The following is a 21,068-nucleotide window of genomic DNA, read 5'->3' on the forward strand; positions in this document are numbered from 1 at the left end:
ACAAAAAATCCAATAAATACATATCCTGGGTTCCCTTGAGGGCAGCAGTATGTTCACTGCTGAAAGCTGGATGAAGCAAAGTTCAGTGAGATTATTTAATTACTTATTAGGGGTTGTGTGTGGGGGGAAATCCAAATGTTCACATAGAGAGAATTAGATTTGTGAAAGAGCAGGCTCTTTTAAGCCACCCTAGAAAAGTAAAAAGCCATTAGAATTCAGAATCACACAGAATGGTGTGATTCAATTGAGCTCTGTGCAGTGTTTTTAGATGTGGTACTCTGTTTCTGGGTGGCTGGCATGACTTTCAGAAACAGCAAAATGGGACCACAAGCAAAGCCAAAGTCATCCAGTGGGGGAAAATGGGGAATTGGTCTGAGCAGATGGGCAAGCTGATCACCCTGAGCCTTGTCCTGGCTCTTGCTGCTGGGCAGAACCTCCCCCAGAGCCTGCAGGCAGCCACTGGCTACAGCCTGGTGCCCCAGGGTGGTGGGGCTGAGCAGCTGCTGTGTCCCCCTGGCACCTCCCTTGCCCCACCCAGACCCTGCAGCCCTCACCCAGACTGTCAGCTCCATATTTCACTGATATCCACACCGCCTCTTCCCAGAGCCTTGCTGCCACAGATGTTGAACTACAAAGGAGCTTGTTGATCCTCCCGGTCATTTGACAGACTTTGTGATGTGCTGACAACAGTTGCTGCTTTGAAGGTAGATGTCAGCCAAGGCAGAGCAGAAGCAAGGATGCCAGGTCCCAGAGTCAGTCTGAAAAGCTGGTTTAGAAATGCCAAGAAACTGCTGTATTTCTTGGCAGAAATAACAGCCTTTGTATTTAAACTGGGAAGGAACAGAAGGAAGGTATTTCTGTGTGTGATGCTGGTGTCAGTGTCCCTTGGAGCAGCCCTGTGCCCACTCCAAGCTCATCCAACCCCTGCAGCCAGGGAGTACCTCACATGCTGGTTTCATGCCTGTAAGTGAACCAAGGTGAAAAGCTGGTTGTTTCAGTGTGAGGATTCAGCTTGAATGCAAACCAAAACCCATCTTGTAAGAAAATTATCTGGTAATATATTTGAAAGTGCAATACTGTATTTTCTGGAATGTGGCTAGGGAGAGTGCAGTGGTCCATAGCACAGAGGTCAGATCTCTTGGGGCTCTGGATGTGGCATCAGGGTTTGAGAAAGAACTGGTGAAAAGCAGAGCTGGCTATTTGGCTCCTTTAGGCTCCTGGGAAATTCCAGTTTCTGCTGGCGTAAGCAAGGACTGGTAGAGAATTGCTAGAGCTGAGAAGCAAGGAGCAGTTCCAGACACTGAAATGAGGACCTGCAATGTGAGTCTCCCCTCATTCCTAGTTGGGAACATTTGGGAGATGTTTCTTCTCTCTCCTGAGCTTCTGCATTGAAGGTGCAAGTTGGCTAATGAAGAAGGATCACTTCATTTCCCTTGTTTGCTCCTGGGGCTTCTGATTCCTCTGAGCTGGGACTGAGCATCAATTAGAAGTTAGTGTGGGGTGGAGATGGGAGCTCCATTATGGATTTTCTGGGATGAACCAATCCTTTATCCCAGAAGCATTAGTGCTTCTCTCCCTGGCAACACAGAAAGTTCTTGGAGATCCTCCAGCTCCAGGTGTTTTCAGAGCACCAGAGTATTGTGGTCATCCCTCTGCAGACTGTGCTGAGAGCTGCTGTGGGTGTTGGTAGCGCTGCTCTGGTTTCAGTTGCTGCTGGTTCAGCACCTGTGTCCGAGTCAGCTGTCCCTGTCCCAGTTAGCACCTTGAACTGGGCTGGGAGCAGCTCTCCCTGGGGACACAGATTGAATGCCACAGGCAGGAGCGTGGACATGGAGGCACCATCTGATAGGATGAAGGAGATCCATGTGAAACATGACACAGGCTGAGTCTGCAGCCCCTCTGAGCATGAAAAAGCCATCCAGTCCAGAGCTAAACTTTGCAAAGGGACTGGCCCTGTGCCTGCTGTGTGACAGCTGATCCAGGTCTCCTCTGCTTCCTGAGATAGCACCAACATTGCAATGTGGTTTTTTGGCTCAGAAGGCCCCAGATTGGTGAGGGCATGACCCAGATCCCCAGTGTGGAGAGCATAGCGTAGATGGGGGCATTGTGTGCCCCAGAGTGTGGCGTGAGGGCATGTGCACGTGTTTGAGGGAGTATGGCCTGCTGGGAACACGTTTGGAGGACTGTCCTGAGTGGGGGGAGCCAGACCTGTGTGTCCACACCCTAAGAACCCTGCACCAAACCTCATGGGTGGGTTTGAGGAGAGTGGAGGCTCTGAGTGAAAGAGGAGGAGGCCACATGAGGGTGCAGATGTGTGCATTGGGCCCTCAGCCCATCGCAAGGGCAGATGTTAGCACTAACACAGCCTCACTCCCAGTGCTGCCACGTTCCTGAGCTGGCTCAGGTAAACACCAGTGCAGTTTAAAGTGAACTATAAAATACTGAAATGCTGTAAATCCCCTCGGTGGTGCTCAGGGTCCCAGAGAATAGCCCTGCCCAGGTCAGTCTATGTGAGTTTGAGGTCCTTGTTGTGTTCAGCAACCCAGCCAGGGTGTGGCTGGCCCCCTTGCAGAGGCTGGCAGGAGCAGGGCTGCCATCCCCTTCCCCACAGGTCTCTGATACACAGCGTGGGGATATTTCTCCTCCCCTATTCTTTTGCTTCTAAGCTCACTCGAGTTCCCTTTGTCATTTCCATCCAACCCAGGGGGATTCAGTGCAAGCTGCAGCTTTCAGCACAAGCCATCAGCCTCCAGGAACGGGCTGGACAGGCTAATTTAAAGCAGAAGGAAACAAAAATGAATAATAAGGGAGACAAGCGAGCAGACAAAAAGCAGTCATGAGATTTGCATAGAGGAGGCAGCAAACAGTTGGCAGTGTGGATTGAAGAGAGGGTTTATGTTTTTTTCATGTAATTTGAGACTCTAATGATGGACTTATGTTGCCCGCTCTTCCTTTTTTCTTACACCTTACCTACTAAAGGAGGAGTTCTTGATGGGTAAGTGGATGCTATCCGCAAGACACCAGGGAATTTATTAGAGGTCACTTGAGCGCATTAGCTGTATCTTCTTCAGGGGGTAAAAAGCACACAAAGAAGTATCTGTATACCTTTTATTTCCAAAGGGATTTTTCTTTTTCCCCCTTCACCCTCTTTTATATTTTTATTTTTTTCTTTTGTTCTTTTTTTATTATTATTTCAAAGTGATAAGCTTATTTATTTGCCAGTTTTTTGCTTTGTACAAAAGCCTTTAATTTTATTTGATTTGGGTTTTTGTTGCTTATTTTAGTGACATTGGTTCAGCCACTTTATTAAGGAAGCTTAAAAAAATTCACTCATCCAAGTTTTTGTTTCATTTTTGTTTTCTTTGCAAGGATTATTTAGGTTTTTTATATGTATGTACCCCCTTTTTTTTTTCCTTCCCTCTTTAAGGTTAAGTAAGGGCTTTGTCCTCTGTTACATTTTTTTTTTTTTTGTTTAGTTAGTTATTTATTTTAATTCTTTGGTTGCCCACTTACTTTGTTGAACTCTTTTGTTTAACATGAACCGCATGCTGATACTCTTTGCATGATCTCTAAATCTTCCCGTTATTATAGCAGGGGGAAAATAAGTTTCTTCTTACTGTGGATTTCTTTTAGGGATATGTGCTTTTGTTTTCTTCTCCTTCTTTTTTTCTTTCTTTCTTACTTTGTTTCTTTCCTTTCCTTTCCTTTTGTTTCAGTGCATCATGATGGTAAAATTTCTGGGTTTATTTGAAAAAAAAAAAAAAAAGCAAAGTAAAACCGAAAACAACCCCCCAAAAACCATTCAAACAATGCCAAATGGCTTTTTTGCTTTCAGATCTCTCAGTCAGGGTCTTCTGCTGACCTCTTTACCAAAACAGACAGCCCGCCTGGCAACCTAGCCAGCCAGAATGGAGAGTATCATGAATATGACTCAGGAAACGATACTTCCTCCCCTCCCTCCACTCAAACGAGCTCATCCAGGTCAAAGGACAGCCAGGAGAAAAGAAGTCTAGTCCATGATGGCTTTGGCCATGCCTTCTCGTCCGGGAAGCCCAAACTGGCCAACAGCGATAACAGCTCTGATTCAGGAAATTCCTTCACCAGTTGCTTTTCCCACACCAAGGGAACAGCTTTGGAAAATCTGTCTCCAGATGCCCAGGGACAAGACCGAAGGTCAGTGATTACCAGTAGCTGCTGCAGGCAGCCCAATACCTGGTACGTTGTTGCTCTGTGTCTCCTGCCTGCTGGCCACTTGCCGTGGTGAGCTGGCAGGGAGCTTTCTGTGCTCTGGAGGCAGGCAGGTACCAACCAGACCCACGGTCTTGCCAGTCTGGAGTCCAGAACCCAGCAAGAACCAGTTACTGTAGCCTGAAGAGGAAGATAAAACCCAGCCATCACATCCCTGGACATTGCTTGTGTCAGTGCTTTGGCATTGCTGTGGCTCATGCAGGGTTTGGGCCTGGGTCAGGCTGTGTTCACAGCACATCCCTGCTCACCTGGGCACGGCCATGTCAAAAAAGTCTCTGACCCTTCTGGGCACAATCTGAAAGGAGCATCTGGGGGTTGCCATGCTAATTCTCCCTCTCTGCCTACTGTGGGGAAGGGGAGTGGGGTTTGTTTCCACTAAGATCATTATGGGCTGTTCTTTCACCTGTCCAGTGAGCCAAATCCATCCCTCTTCCCAGCTCATCCAGCACAGCTCAGGATGCCAAGACAGCATCTCCTGCCAGTGGGGAGCACAAGGAGGGGCAAGTACTTGGCTGGCTGCAGGATGACACAGCAGCAGCTCTGCACTGGGGCCACAGGGCATCCAACCACCACCCAGTGCCACAAGCCATCTTCAGGAGAGGGGAGTAGCTGCCAGCCTCCATCACTGCCTCCCATTCCTGGGTTTGCCAGGGGATGTTGGGAATGAGGGTGCTGAAGCATGGTGGCTGGTACCCAGGGCTGTGCTCAGGCAGTGGTTGTAGGGAGCTCTTCCAGCTCAGGCCCTTGGGTCCTAAAGGCTGAAAGTTAGAGCCAGGACATGGTTTGGAGCACTGAATGTGACAGGAGGGAGCCAGGGTAATGGCTTTTAGTAAGAAGAAGCCTCATTTTTCAGTCAGAGGGTAAAATTTTAGGTCTGTCTGCACTTTTCACATGGAGACTCCAGTGGGATAACTCTGCCTTCACATGGGTGGAGCTGGGATTGCAGCTGGCCCTGGCTGCTGGGGAGGCTGCCTGGCTGCTGGGCTCTGACCCCAGTCCATTCCCAGAGCATATCTGGAAGAGAAGAAATTCACACAGCACTGTCCAAAGGCAACAGTTCATGCCTGCTCAGTGCCCACTCATGCTGCTCCACAGCCAGGCTGGAGCACAGCCCTTGCCCTGCCATGCTCTGCCTCTCCCCTGCTCCAGCACTTTTCTCTTCACTCCCTGCCCAGGACCAGCACTGCTCACTGGCCTGACCACGCTCTGCCAGCCAGACACCTCTGGTGTGTTGGGCATGGGGCAGGCGAGCTGCTGCTTGTGCCATCCAAGAGCTCTTCCACACCTCTTCTCCCTGGCAGAGCCTGGAGGGTGAGCTCTTGGACTCTGGCCCACACACATGGGCTCTTCTGCCACAGCAGCCTGGGGAGCTGAGAGGTCTTTTTTACCCCCAGTTAGGGAATGGAAGGATGGGAATATTTATTTGCTGGAGCATGGTGCTCCCCTCAGCCAGGGACCAGTTCCAGTTGAGCCACAGCTTCAAAAAGCATCCAAATATGTGTTCACAGAGCGTGCCTATCCTCATGTCTCGGTTCCTCAGAGGAGAAGAAGCGAAACTTCCTCCCCTCACCAGCCCACAGCTCCCCGCTCAGGCCTGGCTCCCGCAGCGACTCCTACACCAGCACGGGCAGGTCCTCCCCCGGCTCCAGCCGCTCCCGCTCCTCGCACCACAAGGCCTCTCCCAGGTACTCCCGAAGCAGGTCCTGCTCCTCGGGAAAGAGGTAAGGCCACCTGGAACGACTGTCTCTGTCACCCTGGGCAGGCTCCTTGCAGGGGGAGGTGTAAGAGCTTAGGGGATGTCTGAGATGGACAAGGTTTGGGGTGAACTGGCCACGCAGAGCTGGTCTGAGACCCTGGAGAACAGGACATCTCTTCCTCCTCGTGATTTGGAGTAGTCTGGTACACCCTCACCCTCCAGCATCTTTAACTCTTTTTTGGTTTTTTCCTGTCTCCAGGTCCTCCACACGTTCCCCCAGCTATTCCTCCAAATCCTGCAAAAAAAGTCCTGGGAGTAGAAGTTCAAGGCCTCGCCGGAGCCCCAGTTACTCCCGCTACAGCCGGAGCAGGTACAGCTGTCTACTCATGTGGTATTCACTGTCCACTCATGTGTGGTACCTGCTGCCTCTCACTCTCCCCATGCCTCCATCCCTGTCATGCTGCTGGGAGTGGTGGGCAGAGCCCGAGGCTCCAGCTGGGCCTGCCCACACAAGCAGCAGCCCCTGTCAGAGAGGGACCTGACTGCATCAGAGAAAGACACTCCACTTTTTAGAGTCACAGCTCTGACAAAGAGTCTCAGGCCCAGGGAAGTGCCCCTGCTGTGAGGGCAGATGCCAGGTACCCTCAGGCTGGCACTCACAGCCTTGAAGAGGGAAATGCAGTCCAGGCACCTCTACTCCCACCATACTCCATAGGAAACAGTCTCACAGTTCAACCCTAGAGATGCCTTTGGCAGGTTTTCCTGATAGCACCTGCGCTTCTGTGAACATTTTGCAACCTCAAAATCTTACATTCTCAGGGTCGATTCTTGCAGGCTTTGACAGTCCCTGTGCTGGTGAGGAGAACATTTCCTGCATGCAGGGATCAGGCAGGTCCTTGACCTGTAACGTGTTGCTTTGCAGATGGCACCGAGCAGGGTGTATGAAATCAGCCACGCTGCACAGAAGGGCCTGTGCTGACGTGTATGGGAATTTAACAAAAGAGAAAACCATAGCAACACCGGCACTCCTTCTGGCGAGGCTTGCGGAGCCCTGCAGGGCTACCAGGCCCTTGGCTCACGTGGGGCCTTGCTGGCAGGGCTGTTCCTGCCAGCTCCAGCAGCACAGCCAGCAAGAGCTCAATACAGACTGCACCCACAGGCACAGGTCCCTGGGAGCCATCTTAGCTTGGCAGAGCAAAGCCACTGGAAGACGCTGCTGGAAGCCCTGGATGCAAGCAGTGGTGTCCAGTCTCTTTGTCCAGCTATGTCAGTGCTCAGGGGTGACGCCACCAGAGCGCTCAGAGTGTCCTTTTGGAGCTGAGCATCCTCTGCTCACCTGTGCTTCCCCATCCCTGCGCCACCCCCAAAGCCCCCGCAGTGACGGTGCCCGTGCTGTGCCCTCCGCAGGGACCGCGAGCGGGAGCACAAGTACAGCTCCAGCGAGAAGGAGTCGCACCGGGAGCGGCAGCGGCGCCGTCGCTCCTATTCCCCCCTGAGGAAACGCCGGAGAGACTCTCCCAGCCACCTGGAAGCTCGGCGCATCACAAGGCAAGGGGATGCTGGCCCACCCTTTGGAGACAGGCTCAGCTGGCACTTCCCGGGGGGATGAGGGCTGACCTTGGGTCCCAGCCCTTGCCAGAGGAGGTTTCTCTGGGAGACCGGTTTCCCTGAGCCTGATCGGCAGGCCCTTCCACCCCTCCCCTAGAGCTTGGGGATTTCCAGCTGGAGGCAGAGGGAGGATGGAGAGGGTCTCAATTACAATAGCTGAAGGAAAAAAGAAGATGAAGTCAGAGCAGGGACTCAGGTGCATTCCCTCACAGGCTTTTTATTTCACCCTGCCCTGTGGCAGATGTCCCACATTGGAGAGAGTCAACTATTGACTCTAATCTACATGCAGAAGGCTCTTGGGGACAACATCAAGTAGTGCCCAGCAGACTGAACAACAGACATTCCCCAGGGCTGTGGGGGCGGGTGGTTTGAATCCCAAGGCTCTACCTGATCTCTTTTTCCTTTTAAACAAACGCAATCACATTTTTGGGAGTGTTGTGCAGAGTAAACAGTGCTTTTTGGACATTTTGGCAGCCAGTCTGTCCTTGCGTTGCTGGTAACCCACATCTCTCTGTCCCCACAGTGCCCGCAAACGCCCCATCCCCTACTACCGTCCCAGCCCCTCCTCCTCCAGCAGCGCCGGCAGCTATTCCTCCTGGTCCAGCAGCTTCAGCCGCTCCCCGAGCCGCAGCCGGAGCTACTCCAGCTACCGGACGAGCCGGAGCCGAAGCTGGAGCAGCAGCCGGAGCTCGGGCCCCAGGAGCAGCCGCAGCAGGAGCAGGAGCTATGACTCAGGAGCCAGCTCCGACAGCCTGCGTCGTTAGGGAGTGCCACTGCTGGCTGACAGCGGGTGCCGCCGTCACCGCCACATTCCTGGCATTCTCCGCTTCCTTCCCACCTACCTGGCCATCGATAGCAATCATCCCCGATACTGACGTGGTGGCATTGCCGGGGCCCCCTTCCCCGGATCGGAGTAAGAGTCCTGGATCAGTCCCAGCTCCCCAGGCCAGGCTGGAAGAAGGGTCGGTGCTTTACAGAGGGTCTGTCACGACAGACCTGCTCCATCCTCCCCGATGCTCCCATCTCTCCATTGCTACTGCTCTCCAAAGCACTACCAGTGGGTCCAAAGGCAAGATTCTGCTCCTTGCTCTTCTGACAAACCAGGAAGCAATGAATTAACTTCTGTTGGAGAGACAGACCCAGCTGGGGAGGAGTTTGCTTCGGTGATGGGGGGGATGGCTGTCCCCACCAAGGCAAATATCACATCCTTTGGGTCTCTCCTCCAGAGCTGCTGCCCACTCTGCAGAGAAAATACTTATTTTTTGCCAGTCAGCCAGTCCCTGCTATAATTAGAAGGCTAGAAATCCCTCCTGATGTACTTGCTGGGGGAAAAAAAAAGGCTGTTTGCTCTTTCTCCTGCCCTTTCCTACCAGGTAGCAGCACCTTTTGCAGTGTTTTATCCCCCTAGCACTGAATAGCTTGCAAACCACCTGCTGAGGTCTGAAGCAGACCTGGGGCTGGTGAGGCACAAGGGACGGGGGACGTGGTGCTGTGCTGTGCTCCAGGGGCCAGGCCACGTGTGGGAGACAGTGGCCATGGGCTTCCCTTCTCGGGGCAAGCCTCGGACAGTTTGGGTTTCAGTTCTTCAGGGACCATTGTCCTCAGAGTGTATTGCTGGTGGGACCAGAGGGAGGTGCAGAGATAGCAGCTGTGGGGTGCAGTCAGAACACACAGGGTTAAAAGGGCATTGCAAGAGCCATGGGACCCCAATTCCCCTTCCTCAAAACACACAACAGTTTCAGGGAGGATTCCAGGCAATGGTTCCTCCTTGAGCCCCTCTGGCTGCCCCAGGGCAGGATCAGCAGCACAGGCTGCAGCAGGATGCACTGGTGCCCCAGTTTGTTACTGGGAGGCCAGAGCAGTGCAGGGGGACAGGAAGGGCCCCCCACTAATTGCCTGTTTTTCTAGGGAGCCACAGGCTGTCCTGGGCCCTGGGGTTTTGTCTCCCTGCCAGCCCAGCTGCCTGCGCAATTACTGTGTTTTGCCGGGTAACAAAGGCTTCTCCCAGCACAGGCTGAGCTGGTGCTGAGGAGTTTATTTCTCTTACAACACCTGGGTGCTTAGAGACGCTAATTTGGGCTTAAGACTTCCCTCCCTCCCTTTTTCCATCCCCTCCCCTTCTATCCTGCACGATTATTAACGAGTTTGGGCTTAATGAGTCAAGGAGGTGTGTGTTGTTTAAGTGTTACAGCAAAGGGCTGAGTGGAGCCACCATCTGCAGGAGGAGAGGGGTAGGAAGGAACAGAACCCACCCCCCACCCCCCATCTACAGAATTACCTACAGGCCCCTGACAGCCAGAGAAGGGACAAAGCAGCAAGGGGAGGAGGCCATGAGCTGCTGTGGTGGAAGTGGATGATCAGCTCAGCAAGCCCATAAATCTGTTATCTGTTGGAAAGGTACAGCAGTGCAGGCAGGGATTCCATCTGGGTGGTACAAGAGGAAGTTTTACGTCAGGGATCTCTTTTCCTGTGTTTTTCCTGGTGCTGGTCCCTCTTGTCCTGTGCCTTCAATGGCCAAAACTCTAAAGGCAGTGTGAGGATGAGGGAGCTGAAGTGGAGAGCTGGGCACTGGTATGGTTGGTGGCTTAGTGGGTATGTGTCCATCTTCTGGAAGGGCCCTTCCTAGGGGACAAAGAGAAGCACTCCTGGTAGGACTGAGCAAATACTCCAGGGCTGTGGTTGAGGGATCAAAGACAGGATGGAGCTGCCTTCCCTCCTGTGCTGGCCCCAGCAGCTGCCCCTTGCCCACCTTCTGCAGCAAACTCCCTCTCAAAAGGGCTGAAAACCTCATGCTTCTTTCCCAAAGAGTCTCCCCAGTTTGATGCTGAAATACCCCATCCTTCTGCTCCCTGGGAAGATCCAAAGGCAGTGATGGGAACCCCAGCTTCAGGAGCAGGCTCCTGCCCCTTGGCACCCCGTAACACACACACAGAGCTGTAGCAACGAAGCAGCGAGCCCGAAGATCCAAAACTAGGAAAGAAAAGAAGAGGGGCTTTGTGCAACTGATGTAAATACCAAACACTCTCTGGGGTCCTCGTGGCTGGGGACAGATGATGGAAGCACCACACGAGGGTTAGCAGCATCCACTCCCTGTGGGTCAGGAGATGACCCCGAGGGTTGTGTGGGGCTGATGGCAGCTCCTGCACTCGTCCAGCTGATCCCTACATCAAGGACTGCCTCTGCCTGCACAGTCTGTGGCAGCTAAATGCTCCTGGGGTTTCCCAAGCAGACTTGCATTGGAGTAAATCTCTTTAAATTATTTATTTATTTAACTTATTATTATTATTATTATTATTATTATTATTTTATTTTTAATTGTATGTCAGAATGGACCAGTATTTATTTACTCTAATTTCGCCCCCCCCCCTCAACGTTAAGTTATTTTTGGATCTGTTTGTTTGTTCAAATGTATCCATGCCGCCGGTCTCGTGTAAAGGTTTACAGCTCTGGCCCCTCACGGTGAGGTGGCCGGAGGAGTGACAGTCACTCCTGCTGCCACCGTGTCCCTCTGCGCTCCCCGGAGCAGGGCGGAGAGCACGGCACGGACAAAGGGACGCAGGGCAGAGCTGCGTGTTTTCGCGTTGGAATCTCGGGTTTCTCACTAGATTTGCGCAGGAATGTGATGGGTGTGACACAGAAACGGGTCTAGGACGGGTGTAGGAGGTGTCGGCGGGGGTCTGCTGGCCGGCCGAGCGCGGGGTGCTGGCAGTGCCACCGGGGAAGTGTCGCTGGCCCGGTGCCAGCTGGCCCCGCGCTGTTTGCCTTGGCTCCGCCGCCAGAGCTCAACCCGAAACCCGGCTCTCCGCAGCCACCGCCGCTTTCCCTGGGAGGATGCCGTCGCCAGGACTCCCCTGCCGTGTTTATCCCTGCGCGCTGACCCACCCATGGGAAAACAAAAGAGATGAGACTGTGAGAGACTGAACCCTGCGGAAAGTCCTTGCAAAATCCAGCCTCTGGTGACGGACCTGACCAAGTCTGTGTGTGTATGTGTGTATGTGCACATGTGGATGTACATGTGAGTTTCCCTCGGTGTTATTTATTTTTTAACTTATTTAATATTTTTAGTACAAGCTTTAGTACACCCTCCCTGTTAGCGTACAGACGGGGTTTCTGTGGGTTTGCGTGAAGCTGTGGGTTTTTCTGTCTCTGTGCCTTTTGCCAGTGCTTTTTTTAATTTATTTTTTTAACATTATTTCTCTTATTCACTGCTTTTATGGATTTTTGCTCTGTATCCAACATCTCAGATTGCTGCAGGTGCTCTCTGCAAAGAGCAGGTTCACCTGGTGGAAAGGCAGCTTGGTCATTTTGGTGTTGGTGGCTCTCTGCTGTGGTCAGACACACAAGGGGTGTTCAGGGCTGAACGTCAGGATAATATAATAATAATATCTTGGCTGTTTTTTGGAAGGCCTGTCTCACACTCAAAGGCTCTTTCCCTCCCATGATTTTGAATCACCCCACAAGCATCCCTGCTGCCTTTCCCTGGCAGCTCCCAGTGTCTCCCTGACCCTGGAGACGTTGACTCTCCCCATTCACTGGGCCTGCCTTGGCTATGGGTTTGTCCCCACAAGGGACACTTGTCCCACCTCTCCCAACCCCAAGCTCCAGAAAATCCAACACCATTTCTAAAGGTTTGCTGGGAAGCAAGATGAGGGATGTTTCCAAGCACTATTCTGTTCTTTCTCCATTGGTTGCAGCACTCAGCTGAGCTTTGCTTTATGTTGACTGCAATTTTCTCAATGTTTTTGCTGTTTTGGGGACTGACTTTGTACCAAACTTGTCTGCAACAGCCAATCATCATTATTTTGCTATGCATTGTACATATATTGAACAGGCTGAGAGGACTTGGCCTCTATTTAATATTTATTTCTTCTATTTATTATTGCTTTAAAAAAAGCTATTTGGGTCATGCTGTTGGGTCCATGAAGGCAAGAGCCTTTGAAGTGTTGCCAGATATGTTGGAGAGAGGAAGGCAAATTTGGCTCATTTGGACCTCACCACCAGTACTTGGAGAGAAACCTCATTGTGATGGAGATAGGCAAGGCAGGAGAAACCTCTCCATCTCCTTGAACCAGCTTCTGTTGACAAATCACACCCCCCTGGAAAGGTGTGGAGAATTCAGAGGTAACAAACCAGCTCTGGTGGAGGAATAACCCTGCTCCTCTTCCTCTTCCACGTGATACAGGGCTGCCATCACCAAAAATCCCTGGAGTTCTCTGATCTCCCACTGCTGATCTCCCCTTTAGGGGGCAGGAACACTGGTCACCCTTTGCATCAGTGATGAGGAAGGGGATAGGATGGAAGTGACTGACCATGGTCTCCACCAGGAAGCAAGGATGTCCACCCTGCCCCATCCTGAGACCCTCGTGCCATGTCCTGCTTTGCCCCCTTCCCCAAGCTTTGTGCTTCGCCCTGATGTGAGCTCAGTAGCCAGGGCAGGACTGGGGAGGCCTCCCCTGTTGTCTCCAACTCGAGCAGAGCTTGCTGCAGGCATCCTCCCCCAGCTTTGAGAAGAGCGTGAGATGTGCTAAAATTCCCACCCCGTCCCAGCGTGGCTCCACCAAAGCCGCAGCCGCTGCTCTGCTCCCTCGGGCGGGAGGTGTTTGTGCTCAGCAGCAGGAGAGTGCCCAGCACTGGGCTGTTCCCACAGAGCTCACCAGGAGCTGCTGCGTGCTCAGGCTCTCAGGGTATTGCTTTGAGAAAGGGGAAGGTTCAGGTGCCTAAGGGAATGCTTTACCCTTTAGGGTCTGATGGGGTTTTATTACCTCTTCACCAGAGAATACATAATTCTCATGGCTTTGCTGCTGTCTGGCAGTTTGCATGTGACTGGGAGGGTCTCCAAAGCAGCAGTGTCATGGTCAAGCACCCCAGCTTTTGGGCTATTGCATGGAGAACAACACCCTCACCAGCCCAGGGCAGCTCTCCACCTTTGAAACCCGGGCAATGAGGACAAGATTTAGAACAAAAGCCAAGATGTGAGGAAAAGCCACGAGGAAACGGTGTCTCTGTTCTCTGCCTGTTGGTTGATTCCACCCCCAACGACACCGGCGCATCTGTTCGTTTGAGTTCATTGTAAAGCTCCCCTTGCTCTCCATCCACATGCGTTCTGTATCCTTTTGTCTTCCTGGGTGTTTGAGTTGTTAGCCTGGTTAGAAAAAGGTTCCAATAAAGGTTCGGACAGTATTTCCTTTGCATCATGTTCCTTTTGGATACAAGTGCGTGTGGTGGGATATTTCGGGCTGTTTCAGCTGCTCTGCAGGGAAGGGCATGTGCCTCCACTCCCAGCTGCCGAGGACTGGCTCCTCAGGCACTGACTGAGGCAAAAAAGTTGTGGGCTAGTATTTCTGGCAGTTCTCCATTCCCTGCTGGGCCAGACTCCTGCTGCCCTTTGCCAGGCCCTTTGGATCCCCCCACCCTGTTCAGACACTGGGAGTCCAAGGCAGAAATGCATCCATCTCTCCCTGGAGGTCACACTGGGCTCCCGGGGCTCTCCTCGGGGCTGTGCCCTTCCCTTCCTGCACAGCCCTTGCTCCAAGCCCTGCACAGAGCTCCCATGCCACAGGGCCCTGCCATGGTCACCTCCTCAGCAGGAGCCGGGGACACTGGGGACTCTCCAGCCCCCAGGTGAGCAACAGCACTGGGCCACGTCCCCAAGCTCCTCAACAGGGCTCAGATGGGAGCCCAGGGAAGGTCTGGACGTGGCACAGATGGATCGTGGGGACACGGGGCAGCGTCCCCAGGTCACTCGGGGGAGAAAGGGGGCTGCAAGGGCACTTTTTGTTTCCCAGAGCTGATGTCGTGGGGTGGCTCGGCGGTGGGAGGCAGCCGGGAGGATTGGAATGACAACAGGAGCTAAATTGGGATGGCCCAGAGAGGGTGAGAGCAGGCGGGAGGAGGGGACGCGTGACTAATCGGGATGAAGAAGGCGACAGAAAGAATTCCTGGCCGGGGAGGGAGGATGGCCTGGAGCTATGTGGGAAACGTGGGATGGGGGATGTTATGAGGCTCCTGGAAACACGGCAGGATCGTAGGACTGCCTGAAACCACCTCGGGGCTTGTCCCTCTCACCCCGTGCGCTGGTATTTGCTCAGGGGGGTGCAGATCCTGCTCCCCAGCCAAGCTGACGTGTGCCCAGCCTAGGCTGTGTGTGGCAGTGACCCCCAGGACTGTCCCCGCACTGTCACCCACGGGCACCAGGAGCTCCCAGCCGGGCAGAGGCAGCCGGGAAGGACAAGGGAATGGAGGGGGATGCTCAGTCCCTCCACCCGCAGCTGCGTCCCTGCACCAGGAGTACTCAGCTGGCACCTGGGTCCTCCCAGGCACCTCCAGGTATCCCTTGGGACCTTTGTCTCCACGCACGGCAGGCAGCCCTGCCCTAGCCGTGGACAGGCAGCTCCCTGCCCCCAGCGATGCTGCGGTGATTAATGCCATGGAGTGACCAGCGGCTGCATCCCTGTGCGGCCCGTGCTGCATTAAAGCATTCCTGCTGCAATTACTTCCATAGAGTCCATTAGAAAAATTGCAGATGCTGGAGAGAAGGAGCATGATGCAGAGCCAGGATGCGGCATGAGGAAGTGGTTCCGCAGCCAACGTGACCCTCACTGATCACATCCCATCCTCCAGCCCACCGGAGCCGTGCCTGGATCACCTCCACGGGGACCCGGCCGCTGCCGGCCGTACCCCCGCCCGTGGCCGGGCCGGGGGCCGTGTGTCCCGGCCGGGGGCCGTGTGTCCCGGCTGGATGCTGGCTGGGAGCTCCCCCTCCGGTCAGTGCTGCTGCCGCGCCCCTTCCCCAGCGCGCAGCCCGCTCCCTGTAATTATTCTCCCGGCCGCGGCTGTGATTAGCGCCTCGCCCTGCCCGCACCGCGATTGCGGCAGGGCCGGGGCATGCGGTGGGGCGAGGAGGAGGAGGAGGAGGAGGAGGAGGAGGAGGCAGGTGCTGAGCAGCGCCGTGAGCGCCCTGCCGTCTGCCCGGGGTCCCTCCTGCAGAGTTAGGGGATGTTTCTCCGGGCCCAGCTGGTGAGGATGGCCAGAGAAGCAGTGCCGGAGAGGCTCATCCTGCCCCCCTGTTCCACCACCCCAAACACCCCGCTGGGGTCCCAGTGCTCTGGGGATCCTGCAGTGACCATGTCCCGGTACAGTGGGACCCGCTGGCGTGGGGACACGTGGCTTTACAGTGATGGGAGCAGCTCGCTCAGCCCCACCGCGGTATTTTTAACAGGTGACACCGGGGTGAAAGCAGCCAGCCCTGAGTGAGCTTGGGGGCTATTTTGGGCGGGCAGAGCAGCAGGAGGGGGCGGCAGGGGCTGGGGCAGCTGCCGAAGCGCCGTGGCCCCGTGGCAGCCGGGATCCTCGGGCCAGCGGGAGAGGTCAGCTGCCACTGCCCAAATTCTCCACGGCTGTTTCATCCTCTCCAAAATACTCGGCTGACAGGGCAGGACTTGCAAAACACACACCCCCCTCCTCCGAAATCCATATAAATAGTACTCGCCCAGAGGCTGGAAGGTTAGAGAAGTTTCTGGGCTCCAGGCTCAGGCATTTATTGCAGCTCTCACCCAGGAGCAGGGAAAGTTGCTCATAAAGTGCTGGGGAGTGAGAAGTGAGAGAGAAGCTTTTTAATCTCAGGATATTTGGGTTTTATTATTTTTTTTTCTCTCTCCTGACAAGAAGTTTTATTTTCCTCTCCCCAGTCCTGGGATCACAGCCAGACAGGAAGCGTTTTCTCGCGGCCAGAGAGCTCCTTTCCGTCCTTCCTGCGCTGCTCCAGCTCCCGGTGATTCAGCCAGAATTGATTTTCTCATCGTCCTTCACCTGGTGCCGGGAAGGAGGGGCCGTCCCCGCGCACCCACGTCCCACCCGGGGTGGATGCGTCTCCTCCGGGACAGGCTCCCGAGGGAAGTTTGCAGCCAGGAGCAGCCACACAGAGGCTGAGGCTCCGTCGGAGAGCCCCGGGGACACGCTCAGACCCCTCGGCAGGCAGCCATGGCCGATAGCCAGATGCCCTTCTCCTGCCATTATCCCGGCCGGCGCAGCCTCCGCGACCCTTTCCGGGAGCCCGGCCTGACTTCGCGCCTGCTGGACGATGACTTCGGCTTGTCGCCCTTCCCCGGGGACCTGACGGCGGACTGGCCCGACTGGGCTCGGCCCCGGCTCACCACCACCTGGCCGGGCCCCCTGCGCGCCGGCCTCGGCCGCAGCCCGCCCATGGCCCCCGCCTACGGCGCCCACTTCGGGGGGTACCCCGAGAGCCGCAGCCCCGCGCCCTTCCCCCGCGAACCCTGGAAGGTGTGTGTCAACGTGCACAGCTTCAAACCCGAGGAGCTGACGGTCAAAACCAAGGATGGCTACGTCGAGGTGTCAGGTGAGAGCCAAGGCACCGGGGAGGTGGCGCTGCCAGCTCAAGGAGTTGCTGCAAAATGCCAAAATCGCCTTTATTTTAAAGCGGCGGCAGCATCCCCGTGCTTGGGAGCGAGGGAGGGCTGCAGCAGGGCTTTGGGGCATCTCCAGAGGCAGTTCGGGTGTCACGGGGGGATCTGGCTCGCAAGCCGCGGTGGTTTGCTGCCAAAAGGAGAAAGGACACGTGTCCTTTGGGGTAAATGTCCCTGCTTTCTGCCCTGGCTGGCGACACCCTGCAGCGAGCGGCCAAGAGGGGCCCCAGCTCTGCTCGGTTAATTATAGCCAGGGTGAGGTCGGCACGGAGGGAGATTCCCTTTAAAGGGGCCGAGGGACAGGCTGGGAAGAAGGGAGCAGCTGCTCACAGCCCCCAGCCCAGCCCGGCTCTGAGTCGGCTCAAAACAGGTCCCCGAAAAGTCAATTAATGGAGGGAACAGTGGGTGTGGGATCCAGCACTTTTGGGGTGCCCGCGATTGCTCTGTGTCCCAGCCTGGCACTGACATTCCCCATTTTCCCTGGGTTCTCTGGGCTTGGACCAGCAGGGAGGGCTCGGGGCTTCCAGCTAGAACAGCTCTGGGTGTTTATCTGGAGCTCCCTGCAGCACAGGGGGAAAGCCACGGGTCACGGAGCTCCAGGCAGCCTCTGGCTGATGCTCCAGGTACAGGGACCCGCAGCCTCACAGAGTGGTGGAAAGGAGCCCATCCTGGGGAGTGGGGCCGAGGGAGATGCTACCACCTACAAAGGTTTTATTATTTGTTAATTTTCTTAAGCCACAGCTCTTGACAGTCTGTGGGACCCCAGTTTTCCACTGGAAATGTGGCTGTGCTGTGTCTAGCATCTCTTTCCCCACATGGAATGGCTTCCTGAGCCCACCCCAGAGGAAGAGTTTGCAGTGGGGGCAGGCAAACAGCTGCTCGGAAAACTTTCCTGTTGGGTTTAGTTGTTGTTTGTTGGAGAAAAAAAATAATCTCCTGGTAAAGTGCTGATGTGGGGTGTTTGCTTTCCCCGCAGGCAAACACGAGGAGCAGCAGGTGGAAGGAGGGATCGTCTCCAAGAACTTCACCAAGAAAATCCAGTAGGTGCCGGTCGGCCCGGCCGAGCTTTGCCAGTCCCCATGCCCCAGCTCTCACACGCAGGGATTATTTTCCCAAAATCTGCCCTTCTGCAGCACGTGCCTGGCTGGGCCGGGCCGCAGAGTGATTTCTCAAGGGAAGGAAAGGAGGAGGAGGCCTTTTTTGAGGCGCTCCGTCAGTCTCCTGCCCGCCCGGGGCTGTGTTTGGGGGCGCGGGGGGCAGGAGGGGCGCGGGGAGGAGGCGGCCCCGGGGAGCAGCCGGGCACTGCTGGCACCGGCCCCGGAGCACATCCCTGCGTGTCCCCGCATCTCGGTGATGTCAGTGAGATCGCTATCGCCCTGACTCATCCGTGCCTCGCTTTGGCAACAACAACCGCAAAGGCGAGCCCAGAGGCCGGCGAGCCCCGACCGATGTGGGGGGCAGATCCCACCCGCGGGGCTCGCACGGTTAACAGGGAAAAGCATCAAAGCCCAGGGCATGGGAAGGGTTTCCTCGGCTGGCAGCGGCTCAGCTTCGCTTCTCTGCCCCGAAGGAGCCCTGTGCATCCCGAACTCCCACGGGAAAGCTGGGGCGAGCACCGCGCTCGGGCTCCTTTTACGGGCAAGGCTGGCGGCTGCCCTGGGCTGCGGCACTGCCGGGATTTACTCGCGCTCCGCAGCAGCGGCGCTGACATCCCGTCAAACACATCTGCCGGGGAGATTAAACAGAGCTCCCACGGGGCCCAGCCGGCCAGGAGCCCACTCTAAATATCCCCCGCACATTCCCAGGCGCTCCAGTAATAACAGAGGCTTTGCCGGGGCTGCTGCCTCGGCAGCGCTGCTTTCCCCACGTGCTGGGGGTCCAAGGCTCAGGATCCACCGGGGATGCGGCATCCTAACCCATCTTTCCTGCCCCCCTGCAGGCTGCCCTACGAGGTGGATCCCATCACGGTGTTCGCCTCCTTGTCCCCGGAGGGGCTGCTGATCATCGAGGCGCCCCAGATCCCCCCCTACCAGCAGTACGGCGAGGGCAGCGGCGGCAGCAGCGAGATCCCCGTCGAGAGCCAGGAGGCCACCTGCACCTGAGCAGCCACCGCGGCCCTCCCGCGCCCCGGCACCCCCGTCCCTTGTCCCCTTCCCCTGCTCCCCGGTCCCTGCGGCGCGGCGTCCTGACAGCCTCCGGCACGGGTGACGGGTGCCGCTCGCAGGGATGGCAGCACCCGCCACCCCAGCGGGAGCCGGGGCACACACCGGGTGCCAGGCCACCGTCCCTGACGGCTCCCAGCGGCCTGAGCTGCCCCTAGAGATTTTGTGCCCACGGGGCCAAGCAGAAAGGATGTTCCTCCTTATGGTTATTGTTTGTTCCGAGTCGCTCGGATGGGATATTTATAACAGTAGCAAAAAGGGGCCTGTTTTGTTTCTTTAAAATTGACACGGAAACCCGTAAATCTGTGTCTTTTCCTCCTCCATGAGTTTTGGTTTTTTTTTTAAACTACATCTCTGCGAAGGACACGCGTCTGGCGGCGGAGCTTGATGGCGTGGCCTCCATCCTGAGAAACGGTCTGCGTGCTTTGAACGTTGGTTTGGGGTTTTGGTGGTGTTTTTTGTTTGTTTTTTTTTTTTTTCCTTATTTCCAAAGAGAATTTGTGCTTTTACTTGTCAGACCTGAGGAATAAAACCCAGTTGATGTTCTTAGCCTCCGCTTGTCTCGGCTCAGCCGGTGGGGTGGGCGGAAGGCTGCGGAGCGTGGTGGGGAGGAGGGGAATGTCACCATGTGTCACCTCCCAGCTTGGCACGGGTCATCCCCATGGAGGCAAGGACAAGAGGGATGTGTGGGGATGCCTGCACTGGTGGGGGAATTCCAAGTCCCAGCTACCACTGTGCGGGGGAGGCATGGAGCCTGGCAAGGACCATGGGCTCATCCCGTCCTTGGCCCCTCAGGGGCTTGGAACTCCTGCTTGGGGATGCTAAACCAGGCTGTGAGCTGGGAAAGTTTGGTTTGTCCCATCCCCATTTCCATCTCTCCATGCCAGCTCCACAGGGGAGCTCTTCCCAGTGGAATGGCAAAAGGTTTTGGCTGGGTTTGAGCACAGCCTTAAAGGCATTCCCAGGGGCAAAGCACTGCTTGTATCCCACTGCAGCGCCTGGGGCCAGCAAAGCCGAGTTCTCCATGGGCTGGTAGGAAATTTTCCATCGATCTGTGCAGCACCTGGGCCAGGCACCCAGTTTTCCATGTCACCAGCACCTCAGAGTTAAAAATACAGCTCCACGTGTCCCTCTCTGGCCCATTTGGGATGTGGTTACCAACAACACCCACCACGTGCTGCAAACCCTGGCCCAGCACCCGCCTGCCACGAAGGCACCCACATTCCAGGTCATGGAGGGGGACCTGGGCACCCTCACCCAGTTTTGTGGATCATATTAAACTTCCAGCAGTTGTCCCAGAGCTGGGACCCCCCCAATGGTGCAGCCCCAAGCTCAGCCACTCCAGCTCTGCCAGGCAGGGCTGTGAGCACAGCGATTTTTATGAATAAAATATAATCCTCGAAATGCGATACCGGCACCGGCATGGAACGCCAAAAAGTCATGAGTCACAGCTCCAGCCCTGTGTCCTTGTGCCACTTGGAGCCGTCAGGCCCTGTGGGTGACACCTCTCCAGCACAAATTGTCCTTCCTCTTCCTCACCCCTTCAATGAGTTATTTTGATCAGGCTTTTGGAAAAAATATCCCCAGGCCCAGCCTCAGTTTTTATCCCTTTCACAGGAGGACCCCAGGGGCTCCTGGGGACAGGCTCAGCCCCAGCACCCCGGCTGGATGTCCCCCAGTGGACCCCTGGCCTTGCACCATGTCTGGCACAGGATGGTTCCCCGAGCAGGGCTGCAGGTGCAGGGGACCAGCTGTGACTCCAAAGGGAGCTGCCAGGGGGGAATGAGCCACTGCTGAGCCTCTCTCCCATCCTGGGGTATTTGGGGAGGGCCCCAGGCTGGTGCAACACCAGGGCTGGGACAAAGGGAGCTCCAGGCTGAGCTTTGGGGCTGCTGTGCTGGCACAACAGCTGCAGCTCTTGTTCCTGCT

At 55.5% G+C, this 21,068-nt stretch overlaps 2 protein-coding genes across 8 annotated transcripts in view; both read left to right on the forward strand.

Annotated features, from left to right (window-relative positions):
- SRRM4 (serine/arginine repetitive matrix 4) overlaps nt 1–13,732 on the forward strand; it is a 46,167-nt gene extending 32,435 nt beyond the window's left edge. For all 6 annotated transcript variants that reach the window (XM_033518172.1, XM_015644399.3, XM_033518174.1 and 3 more), the window contains 5 exons: nt 3,836–4,173; nt 5,757–5,969; nt 6,204–6,314; nt 7,352–7,492; nt 8,076–13,732. In XM_033518172.1, the coding sequence (XP_033374063.1) occupies nt 3,836–4,173; nt 5,757–5,969; nt 6,204–6,314; nt 7,352–7,492; nt 8,076–8,316 (1,044 nt within the window). In that variant the 3' untranslated portion in view covers nt 8,317–13,732. The remainder of the gene's footprint in view (nt 1–3,835; nt 4,174–5,756; nt 5,970–6,203; nt 6,315–7,351; nt 7,493–8,075) is intronic.
- Nucleotides 13,733–16,063: 2,331 nt separating this feature from the next.
- HSPB8 (heat shock protein family B (small) member 8) lies at nt 16,064–19,688 on the forward strand. 2 transcript variants are annotated; one of them, XM_015643453.2, is made up of 4 exons: nt 16,064–16,148; nt 16,240–16,910; nt 17,954–18,017; nt 18,917–19,688. In XM_015643453.2, the coding sequence occupies exons 2-4, from the start codon at nt 16,532–16,534 to the stop codon at nt 19,077–19,079; spliced, it is 606 nt and encodes a 201-aa protein (XP_015498939.1). In that variant the 5' UTR covers nt 16,064–16,148; nt 16,240–16,531; the 3' UTR covers nt 19,080–19,688. The 2 variants fall into 2 exon arrangements, with proteins under 2 accessions (XP_015498939.1, XP_015498938.1); XM_015643452.2 differs by having other exon boundaries at nt 16,064–16,910.
- The last annotated feature ends 1,380 nt before the right edge of the window (nt 19,689–21,068 follow it).

Source organism: Parus major, chromosome 15, assembly GCF_001522545.3.
Source record: "Parus major isolate Abel chromosome 15, Parus_major1.1, whole genome shotgun sequence".
Classification (NCBI taxonomy): domain Eukaryota; kingdom Metazoa; phylum Chordata; class Aves; order Passeriformes; family Paridae; genus Parus; species Parus major.

Bases quoted from the DNA above. Each gene is read 5' to 3' on its own strand.
- HSPB8 (XM_015643452.2), top strand. From the start codon at position 16,532: ATGGCCGATAGCCAGATGCCCTTCTCCTGCCATTATCCCGGCCGGCGC. The intron at 16,911-17,953 runs GTGAGAGCCAAG...CTTTCCCCGCAG, and splicing joins TGGCTACGTCGAGGTGTCAG to GCAAACACGAGGAGCAGCAG. The intron at 18,018-18,916 runs GTAGGTGCCGGT...GCCCCCCTGCAG, and splicing joins AACTTCACCAAGAAAATCCA to GCTGCCCTACGAGGTGGATC.